Raw genomic sequence first — 26,081 nt, 5'->3', positions numbered from 1 at the left:
ATAATAAAAAAGCCTTCCTAACGCACACCATTTTCATATTTTATTTTACGTCAGTAAAAATGTGGTGACGCCACAGGGAGCCCAGGAACTATGATTAGCTGTATGCACTCCCTATGAGCGCGGGGGGTGGGGGGTGGGGTGTATCGGCTGGTATCTAGTGTAAGAAATAGACAAGGGATGAAGGCTCCAGCCAGCTCACATTTTTTAAACTCGAAAAAACAGACGAAAAGAATGAAAAATAAAATCTAAAAAAAATACCAGGTTGAAGAATATTAGCTGCTCCTTCAAATTTCGCCAAAGCCGTACCTACATTTTACTGATATCTGCAGAAACATGGGGCCCAGGGGCACCAAAGTCCTTTGGAATTAAGTAGAACTTGGGAAGCAGACATACATGATTTTAACTGCTACTGTTCAAGATTCTGACTATTAATATGTTCAAAATTCAGCAAGTAATCTTCAGATGAATGCAAAGAATCATCTTTGTTACCCAGTATACGTACACTGCTAGTCTTAGCACAAGTGCTATCAACTTGCTTTATATTTAGTTCCATTCAATTCATTATCAAGTACATTATCAGGTTCAGTGTCAAGTTTATTATAAGATATATTGCAAAGTAAATTATGAGATTCATTAGTAAGGGTTATACCCTCAATTTTGCATTTGGGACTGTTTCCTCATTAATTGCGTGACTCTTTTTTGTGAAGGCAGACTCCTCATTAATTGGGTGACTGTTTTTTTATGAGGGCAGTCTCCTCAGTTTGTTTGGTTCATCTGCATGTTCTCTGAAAAAAAGAAGAAACACAAACAGGTTTAATGAAAGCACCATGTCGTTCATACCTACAATGAATTTGTAGCACATAAATTTTGAGGCCTACTAGAATTTGAATAAAAATAATGATTGCACAAATAAAATACTGGCATATTTTTTCACCACGCATTCGTCGACTATCAAAACAATATGTAATTTAGCTATTAAGTTGCATATGCAAATCATCCACACTAGCAACATGACATGCAGATTACATCAAATCTGTTGAGATGTTCATTAGCTAATTTACATATACAAATTACTCCCAATAATATGACATGACAATTCCATCAATGTATATGCCTACCAAATTTGATCCAAACCTGTTGAGTCATTTAAGAAATAATCCAAATTTAGTAAAAAAACAATATGCTATTGACAATTTACATACCCGGTATGCAAATTAACCCCAATAGTAATATGGCACACAGATTACATCAATGTACATCTCTATAAAATTTGGTCAAAGTCTGTCGAGTTGTTTAGGATTTAATCCAATTAGTGAATTATCCCTAATAGTGCATCTATTACAACAATGCATATCCCTATCAAAGTTGACTCAAAGGGCAAATATGTCGAATTCTTCAAGAGATAATCCCAATTTAAGAAAAATATGGAAATTAGATAAATTACATATTGTGCATATAAAACAGATTTAGCCCAAAAGGTGCGAGGAGTGTCCCAAAGCATGTGTAATGAATTAAATAATTATTTCTATTCATGACCACGGTTACAAACGTATTTTAGTTTACCCCCACACCCACAAACACGTATACCGTTAAGCCGATCGAGCATGGGTGGCCACATCGGGAGCCACATGCTCTGACTCGCGTGAACAGCGAGGGGTCCAAATTGCTAAATTACAGGATTACTCAGAATAGATATTAACAACATTAATTATCAGAAAAGTATTAACAAAAGTCGTTCGATCACAAATATTCATAATTGGACTTTAGAAAAAAATCCACGATAAAACGACACACTATTAAAATGGCAGAGGCAACGATAAATTCACGCTACTTACCAGGAAAGTTGGGCGAGAGTGAACTACTTCCGGGTCGCGACCAATCATGTCGAAAAATGACCTATCACGTTTCGTGTACTTCAAGAGTTCTGTGAGTTGACTGTCATGACCTCACGTGCGATGAAAGGTGGCTGGATGGAGGTGTTTTCCGAAAAGAAATAAAATTTCCAAGTCCCCCTGCCTGGCATTACAGCTAAACAAGGTCAGCTTGGACGTTCAGTTGCGAGACGTATAAAAAATGCAGCCAGTGACACTTTTCGAAAATAAAAATACAAATTAACCGCAATCAGAGGGACCGACCACGCGCGTTGGTAATAAATAGAACGCGTTGTGACACAGTCTCACCAGCCTCTTTCACTGACGCAATATAATTATGCTATTTCCCAACGCACTTGTATTTAATACATTGACGAAAAACACCACAAGCAAAAATGTAAATCAAGCTTGTAATTACAAGTAACTCAATTCGAACGCAATATTCATCACTGTAAAAGTGGATAAATTCGAACCAGCCAGCTCATGACCGGAGACGTCCGGTCGTCTTTGTCGATAACTCGCTAATTCACCATAATCGTGGTGGTAAACTGTTTAGCTGATTTTTTTCAGAAGATGGATATTCAATTCATTTTTCGTCTTAACCGTCGCAGTCTGCTTCATTGAATGTTTAGTTTGATAATTGATAAACATTGATTGATCCAGTGTGAGACTGTTGCTTTCAGGTTGTGTTTAATAATACAAAGATGATTTAAACTTGTTCCTTCCGTTGCGATCGTATTCAATATATGGAAATAGGATGTGTGTGCGTTTGCGTGAGTGAAAGATGCAGGTGAGATTTCTCGTCGCAACGCGTTCTATTTATTTCCAACGCGCGTGGTCGGCGCCTTTGATTGCGTTTATTTTGTTCTTGCATTCGCGAAATCCATCGCTGGCACTGTTTATTTTGTCATGTCTCACAACTGAATGTCCAAGCTGATTTTGTTTTGGCTGTATTTAATAAAAGTACATTAGTCTTTATGAGTTTTGTATATATATCAGCATAATGTTATCGTCAACGCTAGAGTTTGTTTTTTTCTTCAAAATCTTTAATTTGAAAACGACAAGTTGACAACATCGAGTCGCGTTTCGATCGGTTTTTATGATTCACGGGGCCAAGAAAACAATGTCAATACCTACCGATGATGTTGAATAATATTTTTGTGTTTGATTCCATTTACCCAATGACATGATTGACCGCATTACGATTGTGTGTGCTTCGCACAGACTATGGAGCTAAAAAAAAAATCCATGCAAAGACCACCCACCTCAGGCGAAGCGAACGGTACTTCCGGTGAAATGTGTAGCCATGTGCAATGTGTACGCCACCCTACAGTTTTTAGCGGCTGTAACAACAGGCATTTACACAGGGCTGTGCAATGTCATACTGTTAGTAATATTCTCTCAGTTAAACTCCGTAAAACATGTCAGTACCTTCTGATGATGTTGAATAAAATGTTTGCGCTCAGACACGACTGACATGATTGACCGCATTGCGATTTCATGTGCATTCGCACAGACCATCCACGCTCAGGCGATGCGACGGTACTCGGTGCAATGTCGCACTATCAGTACCGGTTTAATATTTTCTCAGTGACACGCCGTAAAAACATACTTATCTTCTAAATGCACTCTATGATGCAAGACACCCGGGATACGCTGGGAGTTATTACTAGCATTGTATCGAGGTTAACCCTGAACACACGTTCCTGTAACCTCGTGTATTTATTCCATCGTGATTCGATGAATAGCCGTATGTGGTTCATAGCTCTCTTGTCGGCGCACGTCTTTTTTTATTGCTCAACGGTATTAGTCGTCCCCAGAGGTGACTGACAAGATACAAAACCATACTACGAACATAAATAAAAATGTAAAAATCAGTTGTCAGTCGTACAAAAGAGCTATGGATATAGCCGCTGGTTGTTGCCTGTCAGTGACCAGTTCGTGCAATAAAACAGCGCAGCAAGTGTTCAATTCGTCCAATAACACACACTACTTTATTAAGACAGCGCCCATGTAATCACAAATACACATCACGCATTGTATTCTATCAAAACAATTATTATACTTTAATTTTCATAGCGAAATTTGAGACATCGAATCACACTGCCATATCGTCCAATGGTGATTTTATGCGTAACTGCGCATGCGTGATAAATTCGAATTAGTACTATTTAATCTATCATTAAACGAATAATTTATGCGATAAACCATCACAACATACATGAACACATCAAATAATATACATTCTTTATTATGAAACTACAATTTGATAAGAGAAGTGTGTATCAGAAAAAATAACGCAAGATGTTTACTATGCAAATTGTGCCACTCACCATGTATGATAATTGGACAGAGATTACCTACACTAGAAAAGCCTGATTTTGGAAAGTTTTTGGGCCAAAAAGTAATTTTAAAATGATTCAAGCCAAATAAAAAAAAAATGCCCTGGAGATATTCACACAAGCTATCATAATGCCAAGTTTCAGAAAAATAGACTGAAGGGTTTTTGAGATATCTTTGTCTACAGCACACGGCCTACGGCCTACGGCTTACGGCCTACGGCTTACAAATTGTGATAGCATTAGTCCGTTGGTCCAAAGGTCTAAAAATTAAGAAAACTACACAAATTGACTACATTTAGGAACGGTTTGCCCAAACGCACGGCACAGTTGGAGGCGTGGCATGTTCAGCATTTGTCAACAACCAGGTCACGACTCGGTTAGCCTTACTCAACTGGTTTTTAACCAGTCTTGTTTTTGACAAATGCTGAACAGGCCACGCCTCCAAGACAAGAGGACAAGAGATTTACTCTACGCAACGTAATTTATGTCTGTGAATATATTTATTGAACATTGCAGCATAGACCGTGTCACTTTAGAATGAACTGTGCATGCTAGTATACCCGACTTGAATTCGAATTCCAACAAGCTGCCTCGTCACCAGTAATGAATTGTTTATTTCACTTTACACGGCTCAAATCAGTAACTATACACATAAGCAAAAGATTAGGACTATCTCCATTTAATGAACGATTGACAGGTGTTGTCGTTGAATAATCAGTCAAATCAGAATACTAAGCTCCGCCAAGCCCATGGTTAGTAAATTATGTACTAGTATTCGCCAATAACAGTTCGATGACAATTGTTTGCTTCATTTTTTAATGGTGGAGTTAGTTCGTCTCTTGTTCACTAACAGTCACACACTGTTAACAGCTGAACGTGTGAATAATTTCCTGTCATAATTTCAGACAGCCATGGTAAATATTTTATTTTACGTCAGTAAAAATATGTGGTCACGCCTGTAAAAAAGGAATTCCTGTGTCACGCGCCGTAAACACGAATTCATAGAATATGTGAAGAAATAAAGTACATGTTTTGTGACAAGTTCCTCTATCCCTGTCGTGGACAAGACGTTTGTTTAACCGCAACCCGGATTGAAACAAACAAAAAATGTCTGGCGTTGCTTGACCGGGATAGAGGGGCTGTGTATTGGGTCTGAGGTTTAGGGGTAAATATAAGTACGAACCCGAGCACTTCAACCTAACCATTTTAACTTGTATAAATAAAATTAGAAATGGACACAAAATATAAACCAGTTATAATATGTTTCGTTAAAATGCGAATGGGCATATCAGAGTTGAAATAATCACAGAAGTGTAGTTATCATCGGTAAAAACACGTTAACTCGCTAAACAGGAACTCGTGCGACACAACGTTCAACAAACGTAATCTCGTTCGTTGCTCAGTGGCGCCAAGAACTAGATACAACGAAAGGGAAATAAACAGCCGTCTCCCGGTTGCCAGGACGCCGACTTTTTTGGGCACCGCCAGTCAATGGTAGCTGAGTCTCTAAAGCTGGTCTCAAACACAGTCTCATTCCCCGTCTATGAGGCATCCGAGAGTCTCTAAATCGGTCTCAAACACGGTCTCAAATGGCATCTTCCTCTGTGGGAGAGTCTCAAAACTGGTCTCATATGCCTTCTAGAGGGTACCGTACCTACCTCCAGTTCCATACTCTTTTCCATTTTTAAACTACACAATGGTTAGCATCCAGAAGAAATATTAATCATCCAATGTATCCAGTATTTCTCAGCTAGCAATGAAATCCACATATCTACGGAGAGTGCCAGATCCTTCTATGACTAGTTCCTAAACCTCAAGTTGATATACGAGTCAGCCACATGTGCACAATGCACAAGGATTTGTGGTTTCACCCATGTATGTGATGTAGAATTTCAGTAAATGGATAATGGAGACATTTGAGACAGTAACATAAAATAACATACCGTTATTTTTACCAGTGGATGAGACAGAAAATCTCTTGTCAGTAACTGTTGATGCTGTACTGAAAGATCTTGGATCTCTATCATAAATACCATGTAATTTCTGTAATATAAAAAGTCATCTGTTACTATGGTAACACGAATAACCTTCCCAGCATTCTTTAGAGCTTACAAGGACAGTGGGTTTATACAATTTGTTATCAAAAATCATTCCTAATAAGGTATGATGCAGTCAAACAGAAATGAACTCTGACCTTTGAAGAAGTACTTGATCTTGAAACTTGTTCCTTTGAGATACTGGTAGCATAGATGTCACGTATACAATCAGGGCAGAATCTACTTTGACGAATCCATCTTTTGTACTCTTTTGTTACCTGAATTGTCAAATAGCATTCAGATATCATTAACATTTACAAGACAGGCCCATAATGCAGTTCTCATATCAACCTCACTAAAAATGAATATTTGTGTTTGCAATTTTTGCATTAACTTCCCCTAAATGTCATTTGTAACTACATGTGACACATGGAAATCATGTTCAATCATCCACCAATGAGGAACCATGTTAGAAATAAGTGCATGTAGAACAATCAAATTCTAATGTTCTGTTTAGTAAGCCAATCTGCGGTTGGACAAATTATGAGAGGACAGTTGATAGAACATGACTTCCGTGCATACTGTAACAGATGTATTCAGTTGTAATTGCATTATCACTTTCTGATATCTCAAACGTATTACAGGGAAACAGTGTTCAATGCAGTAACAAAAAGCCAAGTCTGAAGAATGAGGGATAACAGAAAGCCAAGCCTGAAGAACGAGGGTGACCGAAAAGCAAATTTCACAGAAAATGAATTTGCAATTTTATGTATAACATGAATATTGATGGACCATGCACACAAATATAATAAATAACAAAATTTATGCAGAAACAAACAAATAAGATGTCTTACCTTTTCATTCATCATACAATGAAATACGAATATGAATACACCTTGCACGGCATTGAGTATAGTGAATACATACGCCATTATTACTGTAGATTTATTAATGTAGAGCATACCAAACACCCAGGTGATACCAAGTAGACACAATAATACACATGCACCTTTTAACCAAGCTCTAAAATAGAGAAAAAATACACTGTTAGTAATCACAAACCTTATTTCCAAAAACATTCATGTACAGTATAGTGTAAGCACAACTTAGCTTTGTCTTTTCATTAAATCTTAATTTTGAAATAACAAATTTCCACTTTCTTTGTTGTATTTAATTATGTTACTAATATGGGACATATTTTGGCAGATTACGCTGCATAATTTAGATATATGGTCGTTTTGTTAGCAATCTAAGCTAGGTTTAAACCAGCTTATGGCTAAGCTTAATGTTAAGTTATGCTGAGGCTGTACTGTAATTAAGTTTAGTATTTCATCATTAAAGTGAATGTCTACCTACAACTGTACAGATAATTGTTATAAAATACAACATCATAATATACATATCAAATTTCAGTTACACAGACAAAATTACAAATTATTCAAAGTGGAAAATGCTTCTCAATAATCACAGAGAAAATGTAACAAATAATGACAGAAAGTGAACATGCTGTTGAAGGTGGATGAGAGGACTAGGGAGTTTGAGACAAATGGGGGAGGGGCATGATAGGGGAAGGGAATGGGAAGATGGGTAATCTTGAGGAGTAAATTACTCACAATAGTTCATCCATTCTAGATTCCCCAATTCTAGTAATGTTAGCATGAAAGCAAAATGACTAAGTTAGTATTGAGTAAAAATGTAGTCCTTTAAACTATGACACTTTGGTACAGTCCCATTCGTCTACTACATATGGACTGTACCATTATCTAGAAAAGAGGGGTGAAAGGTGCTGAGAAGTGACTGAGAAAATGAGAACATCAAGAATTGATTGAGATGAAACTTCACTGAAAAAACAACCAAAATATGTGATAAGCATTCAATACAAAGCTGAACAACAGAAGAAGACCACACATTGATAAAAGCCAAACAATTTACACAAAATTTACATGCCTTTACTATCTCAACGACATTCAGGACAACAATGTGAGTGAAATAAAGCATTGAAGAGCTCTCTATGACTGTAATAAACTAAACTTGATATGGAGATAGTTTTAGAATGTACTTCACAAATCACACTTGTATTACTATGAAAATGACAGCACTATTAATGCATAGACAGGGAGTTTCTCAAGTGAACCCTAAGGCAGTAGAACTGAAGTAAGTTGCTCACAAAACGATATTAAAAATGTGCGATCCTAAAAGCTATATAATGCACACAAACCAAACAAGTGTGTATAGCTACTACAAACAAGGCAGGTGAGGAATGAGAGCAAATAAGTGCAAAAAATGAAAGAGAAAAGAGAAGACAGACTGCTTACGTCATTTTATTTGTATCAGCAATTTGTAGAGATACACTGCTAAAAAGCACAGTAAGAGATGTCACAGGTTAGCAAAGGAAGATAGCAGAGATGATATACAGAGAGATGAAGTAAGGAAATGAAGTAGAGATACACTTCTACAAAGCATAGTAAGAGATGTCATAGGTTAGCATAGAAAGATAGCAGAGATGATATACAGAGAGATGAAGTAAGGAAATGAAGCAAGGATACACTTCTACAAAGCATAGTAAGAGATACCATAGGTTGGCATAGGAAGATAACAGAGATGATATACAGAGAGATGAAGTAAGGAAATGAAGTAGAGATACACTTCTACAAAGCATAGTAAGAGATATCATAGGTTAGCATAGGAAGATAGCAGAGATGATATACAGAGAGATGAAGTAAGGAAATGAAGCAAGGATACACTTCTACAAAGCATAGTAAGAGATGTCACAGGTTAGGATAGGAAGATAGCAGAGATGATATACAGAGAGATGAAGTAAGGAAATGAAGTAGAGATACACTTCTACAAAGCATAGTAAGAGATATCATAGGTTAGCATAGGAAGATAGCAGAGATGATATACAGAGAAGTAAGGAAATGAAGTAGAGATACACTTCTACAAAGCATAGTAAGAGATGTCATAGGTTAGGATAGGAAGATAACAGAGATGATATACAGAGAGATGAAGTAAGGAAATGAAGTAGAGATACACTTCTACAAAGCATAGTAAGAGATGTCATAGGTTAGGATAGGAAGATAACAGAGATGATATACAGAGAGATGAAGTAAGGAAATGAAGTAAAGATACACTTCTACAAAGCATAGTATGAGATGTCATAGGTTAGCATAGGAAGATAGCAGAGATGATATACAGAGAGATGAAGTAAGGAAATGATGTAGAGATACACTTCTACAAAGCATAGTAAGAGATGTCATAGGTTATCATAGGAAGATAACAGAAATGATATACAGAGAGATGAAGTAAGGAAATGAAGTAGAGATACACTTCTACAAAGCATAGTAAGAGATACCATAGGTTAGCATAGGAAGATAGCAGAGATGATATACAGAGAGATGAAGTAAGAAAATGATGTAGAGATACACTTCTACAAAGCGTAGTAAGAGATGACATAGGTTAGCATAGGAAGATAGCAGAGATGATATACAGAGAGATAAAGTAAGGAAATGAAGTAGAGATACACTTCTACAAAGCATAGTAAGAGATGTCATAGGTTAGCATAGGAAGATAACAGAGATGATATACAGAGAGATGAAGTAAGGAAATGAAGTAGAGATACACTTGTACAAAGCATAGTAAGAGATACCATAGGTTAGCATAGGAAGATAGCAGAGATGATATACAGAGAGATGAAGTAAGGAAATGAAGTAGAGATACACTTCTACAAAGCATAGTAAAAGATGACATAGGTTAGCATAGGAAGATAGCAGAGATGATATACAGAGAGATGAAGTAAGGAAATGAAGTAGAGATACACTTCTACAAAGCATAGTAAGAGATACCATAGGTTAGGATAGGAAGATAGCAGAGATGATATACAGAGAGAAGAAGTAAGGAAATGAAGTAGAGATACACTTCTACAAAGCGTAGTAAGAGATGTCATAGGTTAGGATAGGAAAATAACAGAGATGATATACAGAGAGATAAAGTAAGGAAATGAAGTAGAGATACACTTCTACAAAGCATAGTAAGAGATGTCATAGGTTAGCATAGGAAGATAGCAGAGATGATATACAGAGAGATGAAGTAAGGAAATGAAGTAGAGATACACTTCTACAAAGCATAGTAAAAGATGTCATAGGTTAGCATAGGAATATAGCAGAGATGATATACAGAGAGATGAAGTAAGGAAATGAAGTAGAGATACACTTCTACAAAGCATAGTAAAAGATGTCATAGGTTAGCATAGGAATATAGCAGAGATGATATACAGAGAGATGAAGTAAGGAAATGAAGTAGAGATACACTTCTACAAAGCATAGTAAGAGATACCATAGGTTAGGATAGGAAGATAGCAGAGATGATATACAGAGAGAAGAAGTAAGGAAATGAAGTAGAGATACACTTCTACAAAGCATAGTAAAAGATGTCATAGGTTAGCATAGGAATATAGCAGAGATGATATACAGAGAGATGAAGTAAGGAAATGAAGTAGAGATACACTTCTACAAAGCATAGTAAGAGATGTCATAGGTTAGCATAGGAAGATAGCAGAGATGATATACAGAGAGATGAAGTAAGGAAATGAAGTAGAGATACACTTCTATAAAGCATAGTAAGAGATACCATAGGTTAGCATAGGAAGATAGCAGAGATGATATACAGAGAAATGAAGTAAGGAAATGAAGTAGAGATACACTTCTACAAAGCATAGTAAAAGATATCATAGGTTAACATAGGAAGATAGCAGAGATGATATACAGAGAGATGAAGTAAGGAAATGAAGTAGAGATACACTTCTACAAAGCATAGTAAGAGATACCATAGGTTAGCATAGGAAGATAGCAGAGATGATATACAGAGAGGTGAAGTAAGGAAATGAAGCAAGGATACACTTCTACAAAGCATAGTATGAGATGTCATAGGTTAGCATAGGAAGATAACAGAGATGATATACAGAAAGATGAAGTAAGGAAATGAAGTAGAGATATACTGCTACAAAGCATTGCAAGAGATGTCATAGATTAGCATAGGAAGATAGCAGAGATGATATACAGAGAGATGAAAGTAAGGAAATAAAAAAGGTAGAGATACACTTCTACAAAGCATAGTAAGAGATACCATATATTTGTGACTTTTAAAATGAGTAAAAACCATTTTTTGCCTCTATTGTTGGTTTAGCCATATTATATCTCTCAACCTAGCTTCACACTAGACTGTAAGCTTAATTGTCAATTTCTCACAAATATAGAACTAGATCTAGTACAATATTTTACAGCATTCATAAATGTTCGTCAGTGTGAATTATAAAGATTTGGTCCAGATAATATTCAATAAACAAATAAAAAATATTATTATTCCTGAAGGCTTTCAGCAAGAGATGTGTCAATATATTAATGCCATGAAAATCCATAGGTTCAGATTGGACTGGATCTTACCTTAACTTGTTTATTTTATCATTGTTCCTATTGGCTGGGGATACTGTATGTCGGCACATGATTACACCAGCCATTATTAAAAAGATAAGATTAATCTACAAATAAATCAGAAATTTCAAAATGGTTTAAGCCATGAAAACACATTAAATCCAACTTCGATGAATCATTATAGCTAATCAAAAAACTTAAATTTTGTTGGGATGCTACCCAAATAGCTATTTGAAAAATTAAACAAACAAGCCATGCATGGCACAGCTAGTCCCTGTTAGTTATCAAATTTGAGATATATAGTTTTGTTTATATTAATATAGCTGGAATATAATGTCATGAATATGATTATGATGATTGTTTAAAATGTTTAAAATGATTGACATTTGCATCTGATCGTCAAATGAGTACTTGTCCACATTGAGAGATATTGCTCTTGAACAGCATTAATTAAAACAAAATCAGCCATTTTGAATACATGTATCTATAACGTGATGTATAATGAATATAACAAATTTGAACATAATCAGCCAAAGCATGTCAGAGATATGGCTCAAGAAGACTATTCATTAAAACAAAATGGCCGCCAATAGGCCATTTTGAATCCAATCTGAAAAATAACATGACGTGCATCAGTAACTCGTAACGAAATCCATCCATAAATGCCAGAAATGCTTGATATTTGATGATTTTTTAGCACAAAAATGGCCACCATTCGGCCATTTTTAATAGGATCGTCAAACCAATACATCTGAATATTTATGACATGATGTTTAATGAATATTTGACATTTGAACAAAATAAGTCAAAACATGTCAGAGATATGGCACTAGAACCACATTCATTAAAACACTAGTCGGCCATTTTGAATCTTATCTGAAAAACAAAATGATGTGCACTAAGGTCCTATAATGTCCAATGTATATACCAAGTTTGAACAAAATCCATCAGAGAAATGCTAAATTTTGATGATTTTTCAGTACAAAAATGGCTGCCATTTGGCCATCTTGAATGAGATCGTGAAACAAATTGATGTGCACATGTATAATGTCATGTATGATGTATGTGTGAAGCCAATCTGATTAAAATCTGATGTAGTGTACGGGCTTTAATTATTTTGGCTATAAACTTATTTTAATTTTATGTTTTATTACTTTTGTTATTAATGCCTTTTTATTTTATTATTTTACTTTGATTTTGATTTTGTGATTTTTTTAAAATTCCGCCCTACATACATCTGAGCCGATGCCTATGTAACGAGATTTCAACGAGACCCACTGTCGACGATTTTAGTCAACGAATCACAGACCTTCTTCTATAGCGCACATGATGACGTCACTGGGCAGAGTCAGGTGGCAAACACACTCAAACATAAAATGGCGGATTATACCGACGTTAGGACCGAGAAGAACATGGCTTTTCGGTAAGTTTATCATTGTCAAATGCAACGAAAGTCATTTTTTTATGTTTATATTGTGGCTCGAATGGTTCGAGTTTAGATCGTTACTTTGCGTAGTTATTCTGGGAGTGACGATTTTGTTTCCACCGGTTCGACCGAACACCGGTGTCTTTTTCCAGTCGCTTGCCCTGGAGACGGGTGATGTTTTGTTGACGATCGGGTCAAAACCGTCTACGGTATTGAAGCCGTAGCTGTAAATATTCATCAAAATGTATCAACATTTTGTACATTATACAATAACTCTTTATCAAAGTAATTGAGCTGATTTGGACTGGAATAAAATATTTTTTATTTGGAACACATCGCAATTGATCAGGAAATATTTTATTGCTCCAATTTTCTGCGTCGATGCCGTGGGCCGGTGACCGTTATACAATTTAAAATTTGCATTGTTTACTATAGCTGTTTACAGTGTTCTAATCATTACGATTTACTTATTTTTTTGCTTCCATTCTAGATAATTATGCTCAGTGTTTGATGTAAAATTGAAGCGATGACTGAATAAACGAACCTTGGCTGGCGAAGATGTATCAGGAAGTGTACACATTTGTTGGAAGTGAACAAAATATTCAATGTAATGACAAAAATTGGAAAATGCTGTGGAATTTCTTTTGTAAATAAAAATATACTAGCAATTTTCTATTAATGGTTTATTCAAGTGGGCAAAATATAATGTACAGAAAGATTGCCCGTAGAGTATCGCTACACTGAAAAGTAAGCAACCGACAGCCTCTATAAAAGGGGGCCTGTGATTGGCTGTTACTTACGCGAGATTTGAACGGGACTTACGTAGGCGTCGGATCAGATGTATGTAGGGCGGAATTAAAAAAAATCAAAATCAAAGTAAAATAAAAAGGCATTAATAACAAAAGTAATAAAAAATAAAATTAAAATAAGTTTATAGCCAAAATAATTAAAGCCCGTACACTACATCAGATTTTAATCAGATTGGTGTGAAGCTTGATTGTGATTGGTCTAGGCATTTCTAAGAAACAGGTCAGGACGCACGCACACATGGATGCACAGAGGTCCAAACACAAGTCCTCGTTTTCGGACTGCATCCAAACAGGGACTAATAAGCACTGCTATGTTTTTGCATAGTTTTGTAGAGGCTTAAATGAAGGTAAATTTGATTGTGTACTGTGTCTAATCAGATGCACTTGAACTACAGCTTATTCATAAACAGTCAGTTTTTAACAAAGCACAAACAATTTCTTAATTAATTTCTCTAAAAAATGAGTAGACAAGGACTTCCCTTACCAAAATAACCAGACAGATTGGACCAACAAACGCCCAAATAAATCCCCTATTCACTGTCAGCCAGCATCTGAAACAAAACATAGCACAACAATTAAAACCTTGTCTTTCTTAGTTAGGGAGGAATCAATTGAAAGATATAATAGCATAATGCATGATATCAGGTTGAAATTTATGTCAAAAAATTGTGGTGAGATTGCCTCTAAAGGCAGTATTTAGAAACAAACTGCATGTTCAGGTTTTTTATACATGTAAGTTGAAGTACTGTATCTTGTTCGGGTTTTACACCAGTAATACAATACCTATCCTTGATTAAATGTTTGAATTTTGAATGGATGAATGGAATGGTCATACTTACACAGAATCAGTTCCATAACCTTCATAGAATATACCAGCAGACACACCAACTATCACTGCCGGAAGACCTGTGTAGTAACAGTAAGTACCCAAACATGTTAGATGTCAGTTTTAATTTGGGAGACTATTTATACAGTGTCAGAGTCCCCATTAATGCAAACTGCTATTAACTGCTGTTAATCCAATGCTTTCTGAATTCAGAAAATGTCATATCAAACTGAAAGTCACACGAATTCAGAATATGGATGATAATACCGTACTTGACCGCGCCCATGCCCAGGCAAGCGCCTACCCCCCACTTTTGCACAATTTTTATATTTGGGTTCACATTCTGCAAAGTGCCCACCCCTTCAAAATGCAACTAATTTAAAACTTGGTCTTGCGTAACAAATCTTGGTAATCGTTTTTATATGATACAGCGTGGATATCGACCGCTGTGAATATGTTGTGAATGTGTAGACCATGGTAACCGTGCATAAACTACGCTTCGACAATGACCTATTAATACAAGTAAAATGTGGTAAATTTTTCATGCCATATTCAGTTTACATCTCAATCAAAGAAAGCTTAGAAAGAACTCCCTTGTGCTGAGAGTATTGGAGACACATTAAAAATTAATTAAAAATTACTTGAACTTGAGATATTGATGGAAAAGCTGAAAACTAATTATGCAAATAAGGTAACTAATATGAACACATTTAAGTGTAAAACTAATAAGGTCTGCGCAATGTAAAAGTAATAAGATCTGCGTAATGTAATATCTATGTACCAAGTTTCATTGAAATGTGATTAGAACCAAAAAATTATTAATTATTGTGCTAATTAAGAGAATTAATATGAACAGATTTTAACCCAAAATTAATCAGGCTGTCTATTGTCCTAGAGCATTTATGTACCAAGTTTTATTCAAATGTGATGATCAATACTTGAGATATCAGTATTAATTAATTAATTAATTATGTTAATTAGGTGATTAAGAAGCATAAATATTGACTAAAACTAATATGGTGTATAGTCCTACACATGTAGGTTCATTGAAATGTGATGAGTACTCGTTAAAAGTTTCATTAAAATTCAATGAGTGGTTCTTAGGACAAATTAACTAATGCAAATTAGTAGTTAATATGCACAATAATTTATCCTAAAATTAATAAGGTCTCTGCATAGTCCTAGAAGATATATATCGCAAGTCTCATTGAAATGTGATGATTAGTACTTGAGCTATCAGGTGAAGGGCTGAAAATTAACTAATTATGCTAATAAGGTGATTAATATGCACAAATATTTCTCCAAAAACTAATTAGGTCTCTGCACAGTCCTCAAGTACATGTAACTATGTACCATGTTTCATTGAAATGTGTTCATTACTACTTGAAATATCAATAGCTGAAAATTAATTAATTATGCAAATTAGGTAATTAATATGTACTGATATTACCCTAAAAACTATCAAGTCTGTGTAATCTCATATGACATCTATGTACCAAGTTTTTATTGAAATGTTATGATTAGTACTTGAGATATCAGTGGAAAAGCCGAAAATTGATTAATCATTATGCAAATTAGGTAATTAATATAAACAGATTTTTACCCAAAACTAACGAAATCTGCGCATTAGATCAGAGCATCCATGTGCCAAGTTTCATCAAAATTCAATGAGTAGTTCTTTAAATATAAGTGGAACAGTCATGGAACAGCTTAAAATCAGTTAATTATCATGCAAATTAGGTATTTAATATTCATAGATTTTTACCCAAAACAAATCAAATCTGCGCATTAGTTCAGAGCATCCATGTGCCAAGTTTCATCAAAATCCAATGAGTGGTTCTTCATATATCAGTGGAACAGTCATGGAACAGCTAAAAATCAGCTAATTATCATGCAAATTAGGTAATTAATATTCATAGATTTTTACCAAAACCTAATCAACTCTGCGCATTATCCCAGAGCATCTATGTACCAAGTTTCACCAAAATTTTATTAGTGGTTCTTGAGATAACGGTGGAACAAAAAAAGTGACATACATACATACATACATACATACAGACATACATACAGACATACAGACAGGGTAACTGCAAAGACTCCCTTTTGTGCTTCGCACACGGGAGTCAAAAATGGCTAGTTACTAGTTTTTTGGAAAAACCATGTCGTTTATTCGTTGAAATCAATTCCAACAGAACGTACAGTACTTTGACATCGATAATTCACTTCCGCATTGCGTTACCGGAAAGTCTTCGGGAATTTCCGAAGAATTGCATTAGTACAACACAGCATTCTGATTGGTTAATAACCAACTTGACCCATTAGGTCAAAGGACGCTGCTGAAGGTCAAATCTGCAAATGCATCATGGTGGGAAGTGATTTTCATCGAGAGTTTGCGTACGATCTAACCCCAGGATCCAACACCTTCGTCAGTGAAGATAATGATGAGAATTTCCACTTCGACTCGGTTCAAACAGACTCTAATGTTTTTAATTTCATAAATTCTGGTGGTACGTAATTAATATTGTAATAAAATGTGCGTATTTTTTGTGATCATTTCTGTTTCTCCATTGTGAAAATCAATGACGACGCAACTAATTTTGTAATTTGATTTTCCCTCAAAGACGTAATCTGTCACGTGACGAATTAAATTTTTTATTTGCACTCATTTTCGAGGGGGATGCTCGGGTAAGCGCCCACCCCTAAAAAATCACAATTTTCTGAGGCCCCTGGGTGCTAACGCGGTCGAGTACGGTACAATTGGAGTCCAACTTTTTACTGATTCTCAGTAGTTCTCAATATTTGAATTCTACTTTGAATATTAACTCACCATATCCATATGGATAGTAATACTTTCTTCTTGAATGCTCGGCTTCAAAGACTTCTACTAACATGACATACAATTGAATTCCTTCCAAACTCATCCATGCAAACGCCGCCAGAAAGAAATAATGCAGACATGCTGCAATGATGGTACATGGCAACTAAAATTTAACAAAAAAGCATGTTATTGGATAACAAGTCATTGATATAACACAATCCCCATCACAAACGAGCCATGCATGGCACAGTCCCTGTCAGTTATCAAATTTAAGATACAGTTTTGTTTATAGTAATAAAGTTGAAACATGAATAGGTCAGCGATAGGGATCAAGAAGCTGAGGCTTGATTATGATGATTTTTCAATCTGAGTACTTATTGAATCCATATTGAGAGATCTTGCTCTGGAACAGCATTAATTAAAAACAAAATGGTCACTGGCCGGCCATTTTGAAAACGGTACATCTGTATATCTATGACATGATGTATAATGAATATATAAAATTTGAAAATAATCAGCCAAAGCATGTCAAAGATATGGCTCTATAACCGCATTCATTAAAACAAAATGGCCACAAGACAGCAATTTTGAATCCGATCTAAAAAACAATGACATGCATCAAGGGCCAATATTGTCTATCGTATGTACCAAGTTTGAATGAAATGCATCCATAAAAGACCAAGATCAGTTTCCGATATGCCAGAAATGATTGATTGGACCATATTGAATCGGATCATCAAACCAATATATATTACAATGTACATGATGTATTATGAATATATAAATTTTTAACATAATCAGTCAAAGCATGTCAGAGATATGGCACTAGAACCACTGAAAACCAGTTCCGGAATGCCAGAAATGCTTGATTTTGATTATTTTCCAATACAAAAATGGCCGCCATTCGGCCATCTTGAATCAGATCATGAAACAAATTGATGTGCATATGTATAATATTAAATGTGTGTGTGTGAAGTTTGAATGTAATCGGTCCAGGATGTCTAAGATATAGGTCCGATCGCAAAGACGCACACACAGAGGTCAATCCACAAGTACCTGTTTTTGACTACAGGGACTAAAAACATTGCAGGAGATGCCACCAATATACAGTCTCTCTGGATTCTTTAAAAAGAGATTGTTATTGCACAAGTCAACACATGATTGTACACATTTTCACTTACCAGTTTTTCAGTCTTATCAATACCAGCCATGAACAACACTTCTGCCACCAGTAGACAAAAACAAAGATTCTTGTGAATAGTGTTTCGATCACACTGCAAATTCCTACAGGCAGAAAAAAATAGAAATTTCTGATAAACAGGATAGTTATTTATGGATATATTAGGTAGTTAAATATATCGGTCAGTAGACTGAATTGCTTGAACCCACAAGATTTCATTAACATAGTACAAGGCATTATATATGAGGTCTAGGTAAAAAATACTACTATGTTGACTGTGACTTACTTGAACCCACAGAACGTCATTAAGCAGAGTATGAGGCATATTATTGATATCATGAATCCAGCGTAGGTAATCACAGATAATGCAAAGTGGTGACTGAAAGGTAACTGCAATAAAAAAAAGTATGTTTGATGGCTATTATGTGAATGAAAAGAACATAAAATGTAAATGCCAGGTAAACATGTCGGGTGGATATCTTGGGGACATCACATAAATGTCAGGTGGACATAATTGTGAATGTCAGGTGGACATAAGTGTGAATGTCAGGTGGACATAAGTGTGAATGTCAGGTGAACATAAGTGTGAATGTCAGGTGGACATAAGTGTGCATGTCAGGTGGACATCACATGAACGTCAGGTGGACATGGCATGAACGTCGGGTGGACATGGCATGAACGTCGGGTGGACATCGCATGAACGTCAGGTGGACATAAATGTAAATGTCAGGTGGACACAAGTGTGAATGTCAGGTGGACACAAGTGTGAACGTCAGGTGGACATAAGTGTGAACGTCAGGTGGACACAAGTGTGAATGTCAGGTAGACACAAGTGTGAATGTCAGGTAGACACAAGTGTGAATGTCAGGTGGACATAAGTGTGAATGTCAGGTGGACATAAGTGTGAATGTCAGGTGGACACAAGTGTGAATGTCAGGTGGACACAAGTGTGAATGTCAGGTGGACACAAGTGTGAATGTCAGGTGGACACAAGTGTGAATGTCAGGTGGACACAAGTGTGAATGTCAGGTGGACACAAGTGTGAATGTCAGGTGGACATAAGTGTGAATGTCAGGTGGACATAAGTGTGAATGTCAGGTGGACATCGCATGAACGTCAGGTGGACATCGCATGAACGTCAGGTGGACATCGCATGAACGTCAGGTGGACATCGCATGAACGTCAGGTGGACATCGCATGAACGTCAGGTGGACATCGCATGAACGTCAGGTGGACATCGCATGAATGTCAGGTGGACATTGCATGAAAGTCAGGTGGACATCGCATGAACGCCAGGTGGACATCGCATGAACGCCAGGTGGACATCACATGAACGTCAGGTGGACATCGCATGAACGTCAGGTGGACATCGCATGAACGCCAGGTGGACATCGCATGAACGCCAGGTGGACATTGCATGAACGCCAGGTGGACATCGCATGAATGTCAGGTGGACATCGCATGAACGTCAGGTGGACATCGCATGAACGTCAGGTGGACATCGCATGAACGTCAGGTGGACATCGCATGAACGTCAGGTGGACCTTGCATGAACGTCAGGTGGACATTGCATGAACGTCAAGTGGACATCACATGAACATCAGGTGGACATCGCATGAACGTCAGGTGGACATCGCATGAACGTCAGGTGGACATCGCATGAACGTCAGGTGGACATCGCATGAACGTCAGGTGGACATCGCATGAACGTGAGGTTGACATCGCATGAACGTCAGGTGGACATCGCATGAACGTCAGGTGGACATCGCATGAACGTCAGGTGGACATCGCATGAACGTCAGGTGGACATCGCATGAACGTCAGGTGGACATCGCATGAATGTCAGATGGACATCGCATGAATGTCAGGTGGACATCGCATGAATGTCAGGTGGACATTGCATGAATGTCAAGTGGACATTGCATGAACGTCAAGTGGACATTGCATGAACGTCAAGTGGACATTGCATGAACGTCAAGTGGACATCGCATGAACGTCAGGTGGACATCGCATGAACGTCAGGTGGACATCGCATGAACGTCAGGTTGACATCGCATGAACGTCAGGTGGACATCGCATGAACGTCAGGTGGACATCGCATGAACATCAGGTGGACATTGCATGAATGTCAGGTGGACATCGCATAAATGTCAGGTGGACATCGCATGAATGTCAGGTGGACATCGCATGAATGTCAGGTGGACATCGCATGAATGTCAGGTGGACATCGCATGAACGTCAGGTGGACATCGCATGAACGTCAAGTGGACATCACATGAACTTCAGGTGGACATCGCATGAATGTCAGGTGGACATCGCATGAAAGTCAGGTGGACATCGCATGAACGTCAGGTGGATATCGCATGAACGTCAGGTGGACATCGCATGAACGTCAGGTGGACATCGCATGAACATCAGGTGGACATCGCATGAACGTCAGGTGGACATCACATGCATGTCAGGCGGAAATCAGCTACAAATCAGGTGAAGGTTAGTGTGATTGCCTGATGCAGAAAATCAGGGAATTGTCAGGTGGATATGTAAATATCAGGTACATAGAGATCATGTGAATGTCTGCTGGATATCATGTGAATGTCAGGTACAGATCATGTGAATGTCATTTTGAAATCATGTGACCGTCAAGCGTGTATAATGTGAATATAAGGTAAAGATCATGTGAATGTCATGCAGGAATCATGTGGATATGATGTGAATGTCATGTGGCTGTCTTGTGGACATTATGTAAATGCCAAGTGTATATGTGTAGTACTTACCAAAGTTCCATGTACATCCATAAGTACAGCAAAGTTAGTGAGGTGATTACAGGAACATATTGTATGGGTTTCATTACTTTCAACAGTTTCACATCCAGAGTTTGACCAAGAACCAGAACTGAAATAAAACATAGTTGAACTCTGGTGACCTTGCCCTTTGTTATATAATATAATTCCCTTTAACATAGTTTGTTTCAATATAAATATACATTGTCATAATTAATTTTGAATACAAAAAAGTTTTGGGGTTGAACTAACAGTGGGGAATCAGTCTACCGAATGTGCTTTAAAGATGTAAATATCTTACAAAAACATTTGTGCCTTATTTGTTTAATTATTTTAAGGGACATAATTTCCAGCTTTATTCAAAGTAATTCAGATATTTTAGTATAAAAACAAATGCCTCATTGCAAAAAAAAAGTGCTGCATTTAGACGTGAATAGATTCATAAAACATGCAAGATAACAGAAAATCTTAGCTGGCTTTTGTCCAAGTATTTTGTACAGGTGTCTGTCAAAAATGAATGATTCACTGAGACAAATATGAACTGCCTCATTATGTGACTACTGTATTATATGAAAAGTAAAAAAAAAAAACATCCTTTATGAATAGCTATCATGTTGCAAGCTCTGCTTTGTATGCAAATCAACTTAAATAGTTAGTTGGTGTCCAGTGGAGGGAGAAGTCAACAGTACTGTTGCCTCCTGAGAACCTACATCTTCAAACACTGCAATCTTTGTTTGAAGTGAGTTTTTAAACTAGTATTATGAAAACTCTATCATTCTGTTCTAATAGCTGAAACATATTCCTGTGAGTTTTCATTTGTTGAATGAACTGTTTGTCAAATACAGAATACATATATTTTAGAACAATTTTCTTTTTAAAATGTGGATGAAATGTTTTGCTTTTTATGTATTTTTATGTATTGTTTTTGATTTGATAACTTTGAACTAAACAGATTTTCTATTAGCTTCAGATCTTGATCAAAGTTTGGCACCCAGTTCATAGGAGTGCTTATATTGATTTTCTGACATCTTGTTTTCTGTAAAGATTTATTGGTAGGTTTGCAAATGTGTATCAGACTGTGCAATCTCTCCATGAGTTGGTTTTGAAACCCAGTAAGGATTTCTGAGATACATTACCAAGGATATTATTACAAGATAAATCATTTGCTTCATTGAACACATACAACAATGCATATTTCCACTGAGATCAGTGACCTTTGATGTGTATCACCAGTGATCAGTCAAGTAGAAACAGTCAAAATATTTTATCAGTTTTTCTCAATTTTTGCATGATATTTTCATACAGGACATCTGTTGTTCAAACTCAGGGAAGACTTTATACTGATGAACAAAGTGACCAAGTTTGATGAAGTTTGGAATAGAATTAGTAAAGTTATCATGCACACAATAACAATTATTAACGACGACAACAACAACGACGACGATGACGACGACGACAACGCCAGACAACATTTTTCCCTTAATATACCTCTCCCTTCCGTCTTTGATGGTACGGGCAAGGTAAAAATCATCTAAATATATTATCGTGTAATAGAGTGCAAATGAGTAAATTTCAAATATTGACACATGGACAAGATTTTATTATTGTGATGTTAAAAAAAATGATCACATAGTACTTACCCACCAGAGGCATTCCAATATGAACAAACAGGATTTCTTCTGTCATTCTGAAAAAATAGAATACACCATATTATCCATATAATGGCAACAAATTGTCTCCACTTGCATGATTCAAGATGGATCAATTCATGATGAATGACTGACAGGGAAAATGTGCTGCATACAGAAACAAAGACAACACACTGTAGGGAGGAAAGGAAGGGAGAAAAGAAAGGAAAGAGGAGGGGGGGTTATTGTTAACTTTATACAACGTGATCTCACCTTAATATGCTCCAATGTGATGATGACAGGTTCAACTAAAGACTGTGAATGCATAGTGTTGAGAGATGCTGAAATGACGCGTGAATTTATCAACTTAACGGATGAGTTTGTATCATTGCCAACTCCATCAATACCTTCTAAGAAATGACCAATATTGTTGTACATCAAGAAGACTAATTTAGCAGAGCCTATAAGAAATGAAAATATGGAATGTTATTTCAGGAATTCGTAGAAAAAAGTCAAGCACAAAGTCTTATATGAAATTGAATGCCAAGTCACTTGTTTTTGTCATTTGAGCTATGATGTGATATATGATGGCAGAATCTATTGAATATAAATTGATACGAGTTGTTGTTACAGGAATGCTTATTGATGGATTCAACTCCTTGGTGTGAGTTGGTCCTTGGTGTACCCAATCAAATCATTCCATTTAACAAAGGTCAAATACAGTTTTTCCTAACATGATTATGCAAAGGTTTGTAGGCTCATAGGGCCATAGATGGCGAAACCATATGTGAATAGTGTGATGCTGTTCTTTTAAGCACACCTGAGTATTCGTTTCATGTCATAATGAAAGTCTCACTGCACTTTTCATGTAATAAATACTGTTGTGTGTCCTGCAAACAGTATGTTTTTAGTTTACGGTAAATCATATTCTGATCAAACAAAATACTATATGTTTTAGTTCATATCGCACTTTATCAAAAGATTTAGAACATCCACATGAATCCTGGTTATAATATAGGGTCAATGAGAGTGATTTTATGATGAATATAGTCTAATAAACTTACCATTTGTACTTCTGGCTTTGATACTAACATCAGATAGAACAATAGAATCAGAAGAATTCACTATTCCCTTCGTCCCTGGAAAAATCACTGAGCCATCATCTGGTAAATTACTTGTTTTAGAAACAGCGACTTCCATCACTATGACAACAGAAATAGTAGAATATAAGAGATCAACCATTTTGGGTTTTGACATGTCTTTCTGGTTATCAGGAAACCATGCATCTACCATACTTACCTATGTTGTCAGTGACTTTAGTTTTGACCTGTCCTTCTGGCAACTCCCTGGCTACTAGGAAACCATTCGTCTCCATACCATTTAACAGTTTAGCTGCTTCCTGAGTTTGTTCTTTTGGTGATAAATCCAACCAAGCATCATTGTGCTCATTTGACAATAAATTACTACCAGTAATAAGGTTGCCCTGGTAACAGAACAATAAAAAAGTGTCACAAAGCATTCATTAGTCAAGTCAAACTAGTAAGTACTACCTGTTAAATCAGAAATTGAGACAAAGATGTATGTCAATCTGTGTGACATGATGTATAATGTAAATGTAAAGTTTGAATGCAATCAGTCAAGACATGTCAGAGATACAGCTCTGGAACAGCATTCATTAAAAATAAATGGGCCACCAGTCCAATCCAAAACACAAAATTACACGGGTCAAGGTCCTGCAATGTCTAATGTATGACATTTATTTATTTACAGCTATAGTCAAGTTCCGGAACAACAGAAATGCTCGATTATGATGAATTTTAAACACTAAATGGCCACCAAATGGTCATTTCAAATCAGATGAAAAATAGACAAATGGATGTGCATGTATCTCATAATACATATATATTGTATACTTACATCAGCAGTATTGGAAACAAGTTTTTGTCTTTCCACTTGATTCAAATCTTTCAACTGTTCCTCTAATGCTATCGGTAATTGATCAATGACATCAATACAACCTTTGATGTCACCACCATAAAGTTTTTTATCTGGTTCTGTTCCAGTAACTAGCATTTCTGAAATCTGAATGATGTCATCAGGGTCTTCAATGTCATCAACCTAGAAAGAAAACAGTAGAAATATAGTTCAACACCACTAGTAAAAATGCAAAAATTTAGAACAGTGAAAGCAACAAAATGAAAATACTGACCCGTCCTGTGATGAAATTCACCCAAGGTGATTTGCATGCACTGAGATCAGGACCTGATGCAGGTGTCCATTCAGCTGGGGAACCGTTGCAATCCCATGATGCTTCACCTAGGAAAAAATGCATATAATTAGTAATGTTATAGGGTCACATGACAGATCACATGACTGATACATACAAGTGTTAAACAAACACTTAAGGTAATCTACAAGCATAAGAGGGGATTATCTAAAATACTCATCATATAATAAATACAGATAGATATTGCAAGGAGTGAATCTGTGTTGTATTTTGAGGGCGCTAAGTGGCAGTGGACTGCTGGTACTTCGTCTCTGATTCCAACAACTTTTTTTTCACGAAAAATCTCTGAATGCAACTTTAATATTTGTTTGCCTAGCATTGTGAACTATTGTTTGTTCAACATGCCACCTATTGTGGTAAAACTAAAGGTGTTACAGCTGCAGAAAATAGTGTACCTTTGTGCAAAAAATGTGAAGGCAGTCGGACATCCAGTCCTGAGAAAGTTGCCACGGGAGTACCATCAGTGGCTGCAATTATTGAGAGACTCACCATTATCAGCAGTGACATTAGTGACTTAAAATCTGGACAACAGTCGGTAGTTAATTCAATATCATTTATGAATAGTAAATTTGAAGAAATGGTAAAAGAAAGTGAATAAGAACTTGAAAAAAGAAAAACAGTGATTATGAAACCAGGTTAACAACACTGAAAG

General features: G+C 36.4%; 1 protein-coding gene and 2 long non-coding RNA genes across 5 annotated transcripts in view; 1 reads left to right on the top strand and 2 right to left on the bottom strand.

The window, feature by feature from the left end:
* LOC102808070 (adhesion G protein-coupled receptor L3-like) overlaps window positions 1-26,081 on the bottom strand; it is an 83,530-nt gene that overhangs the window by 7,156 nt on the left and 50,293 nt on the right. For 2 of the 3 annotated variants that reach the window (XM_085503395.1, XM_085503397.1), the window contains exons 8-24: window positions 25,352-25,458; window positions 25,060-25,260; window positions 24,442-24,625; window positions 24,207-24,344; window positions 23,416-23,603; window positions 23,155-23,201; window positions 21,509-21,626; window positions 19,021-19,124; window positions 18,736-18,838; window positions 17,564-17,717; window positions 14,750-14,816; window positions 14,395-14,461; window positions 11,688-11,782; window positions 7,863-7,892; window positions 7,104-7,272; window positions 6,408-6,527; window positions 6,157-6,256 (exon numbers count right to left, since the gene is read on the bottom strand). In XM_085503395.1, the coding sequence (XP_085359521.1) occupies window positions 6,157-6,256; window positions 6,408-6,527; window positions 7,104-7,272; window positions 7,863-7,892; window positions 11,688-11,782; window positions 14,395-14,461; window positions 14,750-14,816; window positions 17,564-17,717; window positions 18,736-18,838; window positions 19,021-19,124; window positions 21,509-21,626; window positions 23,155-23,201; window positions 23,416-23,603; window positions 24,207-24,344; window positions 24,442-24,625; window positions 25,060-25,260; window positions 25,352-25,458 (1,992 nt within the window). The remainder of the gene's footprint in view (window positions 1-6,156; window positions 6,257-6,407; window positions 6,528-7,103; window positions 7,273-7,862; window positions 7,893-11,687; window positions 11,783-14,394; window positions 14,462-14,749; window positions 14,817-17,563; window positions 17,718-18,735; window positions 18,839-19,020; window positions 19,125-21,508; window positions 21,627-23,154; window positions 23,202-23,415; window positions 23,604-24,206; window positions 24,345-24,441; window positions 24,626-25,059; window positions 25,261-25,351; window positions 25,459-26,081) is intronic. The other variant, XM_085503396.1, reaches the window with a different exon arrangement.
* LOC146739139 (uncharacterized) lies at window positions 511-1,928 on the bottom strand. Its single transcript, XR_014930433.1, has 2 exons — window positions 1,836-1,928; window positions 511-785 (listed from the first exon to the last, which is right to left on the bottom strand). It is a non-coding gene; the product is annotated as an uncharacterized LOC146739139 (long non-coding RNA).
* LOC146739138 (uncharacterized) lies at window positions 12,769-13,769 on the top strand. The gene is made up of 2 exons (XR_014930620.1): window positions 12,769-13,098; window positions 13,592-13,769. It is a non-coding gene; the product is annotated as an uncharacterized LOC146739138 (long non-coding RNA).

This window comes from Saccoglossus kowalevskii, chromosome 9, assembly GCF_978046115.1.
Source record: "Saccoglossus kowalevskii chromosome 9, keSacKowa6.1, whole genome shotgun sequence".
Lineage (NCBI taxonomy): Eukaryota > Metazoa > Hemichordata > Enteropneusta > Harrimaniidae > Saccoglossus > Saccoglossus kowalevskii.
This window is presented reverse-complemented; position numbering and strand designations above follow the sequence as displayed.